Source organism: Lepisosteus platostomus, chromosome 6 (assembly GCF_059453375.1).
Source record: "Lepisosteus platostomus isolate fLepPlt1 chromosome 6, fLepPlt1.hap1, whole genome shotgun sequence".
NCBI lineage: Eukaryota > Metazoa > Chordata > Actinopteri > Semionotiformes > Lepisosteidae > Lepisosteus > Lepisosteus platostomus.
The window spans coordinates 67,221,441-67,232,894 of record NC_142616.1 but is presented as its reverse complement, the minus strand read 5'-3'; the positions used below and the strand labels follow the sequence as shown (position 1 = coordinate 67,232,894).

Here is an 11,454-nt window from a genome sequence, read left to right as displayed (position 1 = left end):
AAGCTATTGTCCGAGCTCCCCCTGGGAGGGGTCCAGTTTCGGCACGCCCGAGGGCCTGCCAGCGCGTGGGGAGGGCCGGCCCAGCACCCCTGCAGGGGCAGGCTGGGGGGTTCGTCACCTTCACAGTCCACTCTCCCCCTCCTGGGCAGGGGGGGTCTGACCTCACCTGACCTGAGCTTTCTGACAGAGCTGAGCGGGTGTGTATTTGATCGAGGACAGGATCCTGCAGCTCCTGACCAGGACGGCCACAGAGTCTTCTGTTCTTCATTCCAAACTAGCAGCCCATTACCGAGAGAACCCAGCAATCAGTCCTGATTAACGGGATCTTGGGCCTCTGATGGGAAACCCCTGTAAAGCCTGACATACAGGGGCTGAAGTGGAGCAGGAACCGGGATTCTCTGCCTTAGCTCTTCGGATTGGGAATGGACTTGAGGAACACGTTTCACACACAGAAGGTCATTCCGCACTTCAGTAGCGGCGGGCGCGGCAGCACCTGTGACAGACAGCGCCCCGTGATGAAGCGTCCTCCGGGAGAGGAGCAATAACGCTTCGAGACGTGACTCTTGCCCCACCTTTCAGAACAGCCTCTAAAAGCTCTGGGGAAAAAACGGCGAAGATGTTCCTCTGTAGAAATAAAGGGAATGAGGAATGAGCACAACGTTTCGGCTGTGCAGCCGTTTGAAGGCCGCGTGAAGAGTGAAGAAGAAGACTCGACGCACTAGAAGAGCCTGGGACCGGAGGCTTTAAGCCTGTGCTATCTGTGCGTTCAAACACCGTGTCCTGAGCTCGGAGCACCTGGGGGAATCATTAACGACAGCGTGCTGCATGGTCATGGGGGGGGCTGGCCTGCAGGCCCAGGGCCTGCTCTTAATCATCGACAGGGTTCATTGCAACGACCTCCACCCGACCCCCCCTGAAGCAGGTTTGGAGAGGGTGCCCCTCCGCCCATCCGGCTGTAAAGACGGCCTGCCAGCGCAGCGCCTGCACAGTGACTCGTTAATGGACACGTTCGTTAAAGTTAAAGGCGGCAAGGAATGGGTCGTTCAGGCCTGTCAGGCGGGTGAGTTCATGCTTATCAAGGAGGGCTCCCGCCCTGACCTGGGAGCCGAGAGGGAGGAGGGGAGGGGGTGTCACTCGGGGCTCGCACCCTTGGCCACTGCTGTTCCCAGCAGGCATTGCTGAGTGGGGGCGTCTGGACTGTCACAGAAAACCTTTTCTTTCGTTCAATACACCCGTCAAAAATACACTGCAGCTCCTGCGTTAATATACCAGCACACTGCAGGACGAGAGAGGGATTTCGTTACGCGAAGTTTTGAAGTGTTTTTGAAGTGAGATTTGTTCGGACGGATGAGAGATGAGAGATTCCCACAGGATTTCCATCTGCGCCCCTGTTTTAAATACTATAAGTCTCTGTCTCCCCCTTGTGGTCGATGCCTTAGCTGCAGACTGGTAACGTCATCTAACTGCAATGATAAGTACAGCTACTCACACCAGGGCCAGTTTTTCCTGGAAGCCAATTAAACCCCCCAGCATGTGTTCGGACTGTGGGAGGAAACTGGAGCACCTGGAGGAACTTACAAACTCCAGATAGCACCCCATTAATTAATCCCAGGGCCCCAGCGTTGTCAGTCAGCAGTGCTAAAACACTGCTTCCCAAAATTACTGAACATTTAGACATATGGCAGCTTAAGGTGATCCAAGACCTCCGTTTCCGTCGTGCATCATCTTCCCATTACCGTCCGTGAGTGTTCTTGTAGAAAATGCTGCCGGAATAACCATGACGGAAATAATATTAATCTCAGTCTTGAACCCATTATTATTGTTATGATAAATCAAGAAGGCGTCTTGGTTTAAATGTAAAAGGTTGAACGATTTTATTTTTAAAGTTATTCTGATTATTAGTAGAACCCATGCTCAGTCGACTGGATTCCCTCTAGTCTAAGTACGATCAGAAATCCTAGTGCCTCTCTTAAAAGTAACGTCAGTTGCCCCAAGGGAACTACTCCAGTCATCCGCTTTCACTGCACCGCTAGGTGCCCGGAACGGACGTTTTATGTCTCTGTTGTTGTTGCACGGGAGATTATTGTGGTAGGACGCGGTCTCCTGGCAACATTCATCCAGGAAGGAGGCGCGGCAGTAAGTGATTTATTTGTGTTTATTTTAAAAAAGCTGACATCGGGGATGGCCTTTAATGCGCCCACACAGTGGGACTGACACCAGGAACGACCAGGGCAAAGTGTAAGTTGTCGAGGTCTTAAAATATTCTACGAGAACCGAGTTTACTGTAGGGTCGAGGCCTCGGGTTGTCACCGCTTCCTCGGCGCATAGACATTTTATCCTTCCAGCTACCGTTTGTTTCCGTCCTTAAAACGGGGAAACGGCGGCTCTCTGTACTGGCCAGGCAGTCGCTGGCCGCAGCGCGTTTCTAAATAAAACGCTGACATTTTATTTCCTCCGATTTCCCCAGTAGTGCGGAGGAGCGCGTATTCATTTACGACACAGCCGTCCTCCAGTAGGGGGGGATTAAACTGGTAATGAAGCCTTTTCGATGGGAGAAGGAGGAATTTTCCTTTTTTTAACATAAATTTTATTTCTAACAGTGGGCACGGCCGAGATTCCAGGTGCGGTCTTTGTGTTATGTTGTGGCGGGACCGTGTTAGAGGTGACTGATGATTGCGGAACGGTCGCTCTTGCGGTACAGCGCCTTAATCTTCACGACTGCGGCTCTAGTGATCAACTCATTCGTAGACGATTAGATCTGTTCGTATCACACGACGCTGAGACTTAGAATCTCACAGTGGAATCGGAAGAGCGGTTGTAAAACGGATGGTCTAGAGGAGGTAGGCATTCATCTCCCCGTTTTTTAGGACGAGGCTGTTTCCTCCCTGGCGATGTGTGCTCTGGTGGGGAATTGTAGGTTTTGAAACTGCAATGATGTGTGTCTGCAGGGATTCGGTTTTTAAAACGCTCAGACATCGTATAGAACCGGTAACCCTGCAAGAGTCTTAAAAAAAAAAACCCGGAGTGGACACACCCTGGGATTGAAATAGTCTAGCTCAGTCACAAGATCAGCTCAACTAGGCACAGGAAGCTTCAGTCAGCAGACGGCGCTGCCACAGACAGGAGGTGCCCGGCAACTGGTGTTTAAAATAGATCCATTTTTTTCCATTACTCCTTTTATCTGGCCCAGTCTGAAATGTCCAGTCCTGGCTCCCTGTGACTGCGCAGCTCACTCCTGCTCTGCTCTCGTGTGCAGAGAGAGCAGGGAAGGGCTGATGTGCCGTTCCAGTTAGAGCCATTGATCCTCCGACACGCTCCGAGCAGCAGCAGCTGTGTGCCGGGGATGCTTGGGGGGGGCGGGGGTGGGGTAGTGGTGGGTGCTCATCAGATAACTGGGTCTCATAATCCCAACCCCAACCCCAACCTCCGCCGTGCGCTGGGGTGTCGCTGGGCAGAGGGAAGCTGGTAGAAGCCAGCAAGGATCATCTCCGAGCCCCTGGATCTCCAGGTGATCAGTGAGGCCGGAAGACAGAAGTGAGGCGCATCTGGGGAAGCCAGAAGACCGCCGGAGGACTTGCGACCCGCGCAGCAGAACACCGGCTGTGTTTCCGCGGAGGAGCAGGAAGATCTTCCCTTCGGCTGCATGGGGGACGGCACTGGATACTGCCGCACGCTCTCGATTCCTGGAGGTTACACATCACGGGCAGGGCCGCCGCCCGCCCAGGGCAGGAGTCTAGGGCTCCTGATCTGAAAAGGGGGACCCCCCCGGCCGGCAGGCTCTGTACCCCCCGGGAGCAGGGGGGCCTTCTCACTCATTGCTGCTGTTCTGTGCGACAGGAGGTGGAGGAATGAGCCACTCCTCTGCGCTGGGCAGCGGCCTGCAGGAGGCAGCCAATGGGGTCGCAGGAGCCGGCGGCGCGGACTGCAGGCGCAAGGGCTCTCCCCCGCGCTTCCACGGCGGCGACGGCCCGCCCCCGGCGCGCGGGGAGGAGTGCGGCTGCGCCCCACGCCCCCGCGGGCCGCGGGGGGAGCGCGGGGGCCGGGGGCGGTCGGGCGCAGGGACTGAGACCGAGACAGAGCCGGGGTGCCCTCCCTGCGAGGCCTCGGGGTGCCCGCTGGCGGCAGGGCCCCGGCAGGACCCCCTCCGAGATGGCCGACCCGGGGGCAGGGGCAGCAGGCCGTGCCAGAACGCTGCGGCCGCGGAGCCGGACCCCCCGGGGCAGGAGCTGGGAGAGGAGGAAGATCCGGAAGGAAGTGAAGACACTCCCGAGGTGAGGGGCCGGGCGCTCTCACAAACCACATGAGCCACCGGAAACCATCGCTTGATTTTTGATAATGTCGTAGCAGGAGTTGTGGAGGTCAGCATTGCTGCCTCTCGGCGCTGGGCCCCAGGTTCAGTCCCCGACCTGGGGTGCCGTCTGCGTGCAGTTCGTATGTTCTCCCCATGTCCGAGTGGGTTTGGTTCCACAGTCCAAAGACTTACCGGTAGTTTAATTGGCTTCTGGGAAGATTGGCCCCAGTGTGAGTGTGAGCGTGTGTGTCTGCCTGGGGCGCCCCCCGCCTTGTGCCCGTGCCTCGCTGGGATAGGCTCCGGCCCCCCAGCAGCCCTGAATTGCAAGGAGCAGTTGGGAAGTGGGTGGATGGGTATGTTGGCAGAAGTGTTCTTGTCCGGTGTGTCCGCCTCACACTTCAGCTGTGACGTCTGTAACCAGTTCTGCGTCTCCTCTGCAGCCCAGTACAGCCAGCAGCAGCACGCCCACGGAGACTGTGGAAGACCTGAGTGACCTGCAGGCCTCCTGCCTTCAGAGCCAGGACCTGCCCAGGAGCGCGGGGGACCCCAGAGACCAGGAGGATGAGCGGGGCTCCCCTAGTTCCCCACAGAATAAGAACAGAGTGAACCCCTTTAACCAGGGGCCCCTGCGGGCCCCCAGTTTGCCTGCCTGCCCCCCGCACGTCATGGCCCAGGTGCACGTGCGCAACGCACCAGCAGGGGGCGCTGCCCTGCCGCGGGGGGAGCGGGAGAGGATCGTGGGGAGGCTGCAGGACAGCAAGAGCCTGGACGGGATCAGCCAGGTGTGCGCGGGGCCCCGGGGCCGGGACAGGCAGGGCCCCGGGGCCGAGGGGCGCAGGGCCACGATCTCCAGCGCCCTGGAGCTGGAGGGCACGGTGAGCCACGACGGCGATCTCACACACTTCGTCGCCAACAACCTGCAGCAGAAGATCAAGATGAGCTCGCGGCAGAGCCTGGACTGTGAGTGCAGCGGAGGGGTGGGGGGGCAGGTTAGCGGGGCGGGGGGGGCAGGAGGGGGGCTGCGTTTCCTCAGTCGGCATCGTCCGGGCAAAAGAAACCCACCAGCCCCACCCGAGAAGCTGAGAGGGACGCTTTCAAGGGAGCAGCACCGAGCCCAGCAGCCCAGCAGAGGAGAAAACAAAACTCTCAGCGTCTGGCGTGGTCCCCGTGAATCCGCTCTGCTTCCTGAACCGCCAGCGGCGTGAGCTTGTCGTGGGCTTTTTGTTTCAGGGGGGCCAGCGGGCCATCCAGGGTCCTGTGCGGACTTGTGTCTGGGCGACTGAGGCCGCGGCGGTGGTAGACGGAGACCCTGCCTGTGGTTTGAGGGGGGTGCTGTTCCGCCATGCCGTCTCACTCCCCCTTCTCTTGTTGTTCCTCTGCCCTCACCCCCTCCCCCCACCCCTCTCACCCCCCGCAGCGGACAGCTCAGTGCGGAGCAGGGGGCCTCAGAGGAAGCTGGCAGACATCCCTCCCATTGACCCCGGGGTGCTGCTGGACCTGCAGAGACACACGCAGGACGTGGCGCACAGCGTGGAGCTCATGATGCGGAGCCTCAACAGCACCATCCAGAACGTGAGTCTGCCTGCCGGGCTCTCCGCCCGCCCCCCCCCACCCCCCCCTACCCTGGAGTAAGCCGTATTCCAGTTGGGAAACTCCCGCGGTGTCGGTCAGGAGTTCTGACACTCCTGGGAGTAACGGAACAGGTGAAGCTTTATTCCATACTGACAGGAAAAGAAAAGAGACCCAACATGTCACACGTGAAGAAGGCTCCACGGCCGAAACGTTATGTCTCTTCTCTCTTCAGCGTGGGATAAAGTTGACCTGTTCTGTTGCAGCCAACGCATGCTGACGCAGCTCCTTGCTTGAACTCCTGGGAGTAGCTTGCACGAAGCAGTATAAGTATTGAGCACCTGAAATGTTACCTGTCGTGGTTTTCTGTGAATCGGGCCGTTGGTCTGAATGTGGTCTCAGTGCAACTCCACTAACCTTGAAGAAAAACCAGTGTTACCAGACCCCCAGGAGGCGTGCGTGTGACTGCATTGACTGAGTCTTGGGCCTGCAGGCACAGCGAGCAGACCTGCAGAAGCACAGACAGGAAACTGAATCTACGCACAGCTGACTCCTGTTTGTCTGTGTATGTGCAAACAAGTAGGCTGTTGGCACTGATGCTGGATGTGAAACACCATCCGCCTGTTTATTTTTTAATCACTTCATCCAATTCAGGGTCGGGGGGGGCTGTAGCCTGTCCTGGCTAGAAACGGGGTCACCCTGGACGGGACCCCTGTCCATTGCAAGGACACACACTCACACACACTCACACCAGGGCCAATTTTCCCAGATGCCAGTTTAACCCACCAGCAGGTCTCTGGACTGTGGGAGGAAGCTGGAGCACCCAGGGGAAACTCTCCCGAACATGGTGAGAGCAAACAGATTCCCTGCAGACGGTACCCCAGATCTGGACTGGGGCCCAGGGCCCCAGCGCTGCCAGGCTGCAGTGCCAGCCACTGAAATTCTCTTCAGGCTGATTCGTCTGTGTGTCTCTCTGCAGATGACCGCCCTGAGTGTGGGATACATCCAGACGTACAGGGACTCTGTGGACAGCCTGGGCGAGTCTGTGGACATGAGCATAAAGGTGAGACTCTGTCTGGCTTGAAGGCGCTGGCCAGTCCTGAGCCAAACTCCCCCCCCCCTCCCCCTCCCCCCCACCGTTGTCTTCTGCCAAAAACCAGAACAGCTCCGATTACCCTGTGGGAGCAAAACGGCTCACGTCTGTCTGTCTGTCCTCGGAGGTTCAGTGCTTGCAATTCTGTTTACTCTTCGCTTTAAAATGAGGGAGGGTTCTTGCAGGCGCTTCTGTTCTTAAAGGGGAATACCGCCATATTCTTCTGACTAACTGTATAGGTATAACCAGGTTTTTTTCTTCTGGATAATTCAATTTCACAGTGGGTTTTGATTATATGAGCTCCAGAAAAATGCCTTTCGATGTGCGGGTGGTATTCAGGCTGCCAGTGTGTCTCTTAAGCCTGGCCTGTACTTGGGTTGGGTACTTTGTTGGAGCCAGCATGATCAGGCCAGAGCTAGGAGCTCAGTTAACTGCGAATCAGCTCACCTGCACTGCCGTTTACATTCTTGACTGTGAAGTGATTGCACATGGAAATGATTATTTGATAAGGCTCATCTTAAAACCAGGTGTGTGCAATATACAACAGGTAAAACAATGTAGGGTGTATCAGATGGGCTAGCCGCTCATAATCCTGCCAAGAATAGCCAGCAGCTCTATCACCTTCCGACTCGCAGCTGGCAGCCCGCTGGAGCTCAGCAGGTGGGAGCCTGGCCAGTACCTGGAGGGGAGACCCCTGGGAAAGCTGAGGTTGCTGCTGGAAGAGGTGTCAGTGGGGCCACTAGGGGGCGCTCACCCTGCAGTCTGTGTGGGTCCTAATGCCCCAGTATAGTGACGGGGGACGCTACACTGTAAAAAGGCGCCGTCCTTCGGATGAGAAACCGAGGTCCTGACTCTCTGTGGTCATTAAAACTCCCAGGGTGTTTCTCGAAAAGAGTAGGGGTGTTACCCCAGTGTCCTGGACAAATCTCCCCCTGGCCTTCACCAATCATAGCCTCCTAATAACCCCCGTCTCTGAACTGGCTTCATCCCTCTGCTCTCCTCCCCACTGAGAGCTGGTGTGTGGGGAGTTTACTGGTGGGGGTGGAGGGGATCCCCATGACCTGTGAAGCGCTCTGGCTGTAGTGTCCAGAAAGGCGCTATAGAAGTGTAAGGATTGTTTTTGAAGAAGTGGGATATTGTCACCCGACTTGTGATCTACCTGGTTTAGTCGGTAAACGGAGCCGATCTTGATGGTGTGGTGTCCGGTCACCTGGCACGAGCCGGGCTCTTCTCCTCCGGCCCGCGTTGCTGATGTCCCGCTGGCCGCCTGCTGTCGTTGCAGGGCATGTACACCCTGATGGCGCGCTGCGAGGAGCTGGATCGCTCCATGCAGCCGATCCACGGCCTGGCCAAACAGATCCGCGACCTCAAGCGCACCCTGGACACGCTGGAGTCTCTGTGCAAGTAGTCCGGCCGGGAGAAGGGGGGCCACCGGACAGCCCCCCCCCCCCTCTCCCATCCCCCCCACACCTCCAGCGCGCACAGATCTGCACACGAGCTTCCCGCTCCGGGCGCTATGCCGCATCATCGTCCTTGCCTGCCCCCCCCGCATCCCTCTCCCGGGATTTCCAAGCCTGCGGAACACCCGGATGCCCCCCATCCCCAGTCCCCCCCGGCGGAGATGAGCCTCGGAGTCCCATCTTCCGGCCCCGCAGCCCGGAGGGGGGGCGCAGGCGGGGCGGGTCGCCCCGAGATGCGAGAGCATGGCGCGCGCGGGGGTCATCAAAAGACAAGTTCCAGAAGCGCAGGGTCTGTCTTTCATGCGTACACAGCCTGGGTTAGTGCACGTTGTCAGAACAACCCTGTGTGCCAGTCCCAAGTTAGGTGTTATATTTCTATGTAAAAAGTTATGTAAAATATAACGGTTTCATATTTTGTAGCGTCTGATGTAAAGATTGCTTTTATTAACTATTTTTCCAAACTTCTGACGGCCAGGTCTCCTAATGCTGTAGTTCTCCCGGTTCCTTGTTTTCCTCATTTGTGTGTGCCGGAACGTGGTTCATCTTCGTGTTGAATGTGCCGCCTCCGAGAGGAGAGCCGTCTCTGAGTGTTCCTCATTAACGCGTATGCTGACGGGGGGGGGACACGATCTTGCGAAGTGAAGGGTTTCTCTGCTAGCTCCACCTAAACCGCCTGACGAGTCCCACGTGTCATATCGTTGACGTTTCAGCCCAGACTCCCTCCGTGCGCCGCTCGTAACCTCGGGATCTGTGACCTTCCGTTCCGCGATCCCCGGTTGTACCCTCCCTCGAGGTTTGCACTGTCCAGTTTGCGCTGTCGATCCTTGAACCCCCTCCTGCTGTCCTGAGACTGCTCTGCTGTCAAGTCCCGAGTCCTGAAGGCAGGCTTTCTCGCATGCCTCGGCACCCACTCTGGTCCAGGAAGCGCTTGGCCTCCAGCCTCTGCGGAAGTGGGCTTTTCTCCGAACCTTGTGACCGGCTGACCGACTGAGTGACCCCTGGTGAACTCTTTGCTGTGTGAGACTGAATCTCTGCCTGTCAGCGGGATGCTGCTTATACTGCGCCCTCTCCCCAGTTCTCTGCTGCCCGGTTTTCTGCTGGGGGAGTGGACCGAGCTTTGGTGCCGCAGAGCTGAGGTGAAGTGACCCCGAACATTGATGGACAGAATCTACCGGTCCAGGGGGTATGAACAGAGTTACGGGTTTGTCTCTGCGACACTGGTTCTGTAAATAGGTACGACAATTTCTGTTTTCCCTGCGTTAAATTTACTGTTTGTCCTAACTGTACGTTTTAAAAAAATCCACAATAAATTGACAAAAAAACTGAAAAGAGATGCTCCTTCTGTCTCCAGACAGAGCAGGTAAGTGTTTGTTTTTTTTTTTTACCTGGGAATTGTGTGCAATCTTCGCACAGGTTCTTCTGAGGTTCGAGGTCAGCGCGTTACAAGGACGTGCATTGAGGACGGAGAACAGAGGTGCTTTTTTTACACAAAGAGCTGCGGGAGCCTGGTACAGGCAGTGCAGCTGGGTTTCCTTTGAGAAAGCTGAATGAGATCAGATCGATCATTTAATTGCTGTACAGGCTGGGCGTGCAGAGAGCCCTTCTGCTCCTTGTGATGTTTTTAATGTTCTTTATAATTGCACACGGCAGTGTTCTGTGGACACGCACTGTTGGTGTCAGCTCTGACGGTTTCTAGATTTAGATCGTTCTTGTGGTTCACGTGTATTTATATGTAATTCTTATTATATTTCTCGGAACCATCTGGCCTTCGGCTTCCCCTTTTTAGTTCTGTTTTGCGTGTGAATGTGGCGCCTTGCTGCCTGGTGCTAGGCTGTGAGGCACTTGCGGTGTATTTTATTGTTTTAATACATGATGGGAAGAGTACACAGATTACTGCTACTACTATGTAATTATTACTACTACCTATCATAATGTCACATTTATACAAGTATGTAGACCTAAGCCATATTGTAAAATAGGCCAGGCTAATCATCTCCTTACTTCTTCTTTTTTGAGGTTTGCACATTATTTCATAACTGGAATAAGCAAGCTGAGACTGTAGTGACCAATAATAACTGTGTTCCAGAAATAGGATGTTCAAGCCTTTGTTTTATGTATATTTGCATCTGAAAAGCATGAAGTGTAATATGTTGTACAGCAGAATCAGACTCCGATTGCAGGGTTTGGAAGAGATGGGCTGGGAATGCCGGCTTCATCTGACCCGGCAGCTGCTCCCTCGCGCCCAGACACTGTACCTTCAGGGCCCGGATTAGCCCCTGCCCTGTCCTGTCTGCCAGCGCGCTGCCCAGCTGTCTCACCCTCTGAGTCACCGAGCAGAATTAAGATCTCAAGCCGTCGGCTGCCACTCTGTCTGTGTACTCGCACCGCTGCCTCTCAATTCTCGGGTCCTGGGTTCGAGTCCCGGTGGGGGGAGCCGGTCTCTATGGTGCTTGCATGCTCTGCCCCTTTCCACACCGGTTATGTTTTGGGTGCCCTGGTTTTGTCCTCCCTCCCATCTCCTAAAAGAAGCTCACTGGTTTGACCGAGGTCTTAAATTGTCCCTGCATTCCTTTGTATGCCCTGTGCTTCTGGGATAAACAGCTTCCTGATGATGGATTGAGAGGGAAGAACATGCAGGCACTGTCCCCTCCCTCACCCTGCCTCAGAAATCTAGTCTGTTAGCAGCTCTTATTTTTGTGTATGTGTTAGGTACAACAGAACTGATGTCTTCACGCGGGGCAGTGATAGTAATGCATGAAGGACACTGTATGAATTAATTGGGGGCAACATTTCAAAGCCGTTCATCAGTTCATGGAGTTATTTGATCAAAGCGGCAGACATCGGTGTTCAGAGTTTGTGGTCGTACAGGGTAAGGAGCACAGAGGCGGGGCTTGGAGGGCCTCAGTGTTTTCACCTTGTACACCAAACAAGACGCTGGAGTAAACCGCTGGTTTAACCACACTCACATTTTTCATTCGTGTCAGTTTGAGGAGGGCTGTATAGCCCGGCTAGCAGCCTGGTGCGCTGGAGATGCACGCCCA

The 11,454-nt window shown here is 55.8% G+C and overlaps 1 protein-coding gene across 4 annotated transcripts; it reads left to right on the top strand.

Annotated features, from left to right (window-relative positions):
* The first annotated feature begins 2,052 nt into the window (after positions 1-2,052).
* On the top strand, positions 2,053-9,742 carry borcs6 (BLOC-1 related complex subunit 6). Of its 4 annotated transcripts, none has more exons than XM_088637148.1 (6): positions 2,053-2,136; positions 3,838-4,271; positions 4,732-5,251; positions 5,709-5,863; positions 6,840-6,923; positions 8,236-9,742. In XM_088637148.1, exons 2-6 carry the CDS (start codon positions 3,849-3,851, stop codon positions 8,359-8,361), a joined length of 1,308 nt encoding a protein of 435 aa, XP_088493274.1. In that variant the 5' UTR covers positions 2,053-2,136; positions 3,838-3,848; the 3' UTR covers positions 8,362-9,742. The 4 variants fall into 4 exon arrangements, with proteins under 4 accessions (XP_088493274.1, XP_088493276.1, XP_088493277.1 ...); XM_088637150.1 differs by having other exon boundaries at positions 2,078-2,136; positions 3,509-4,271; XM_088637151.1 differs by having other exon boundaries at positions 2,092-2,238.
* Positions 9,743-11,454: the final 1,712 nt, after the last annotated feature.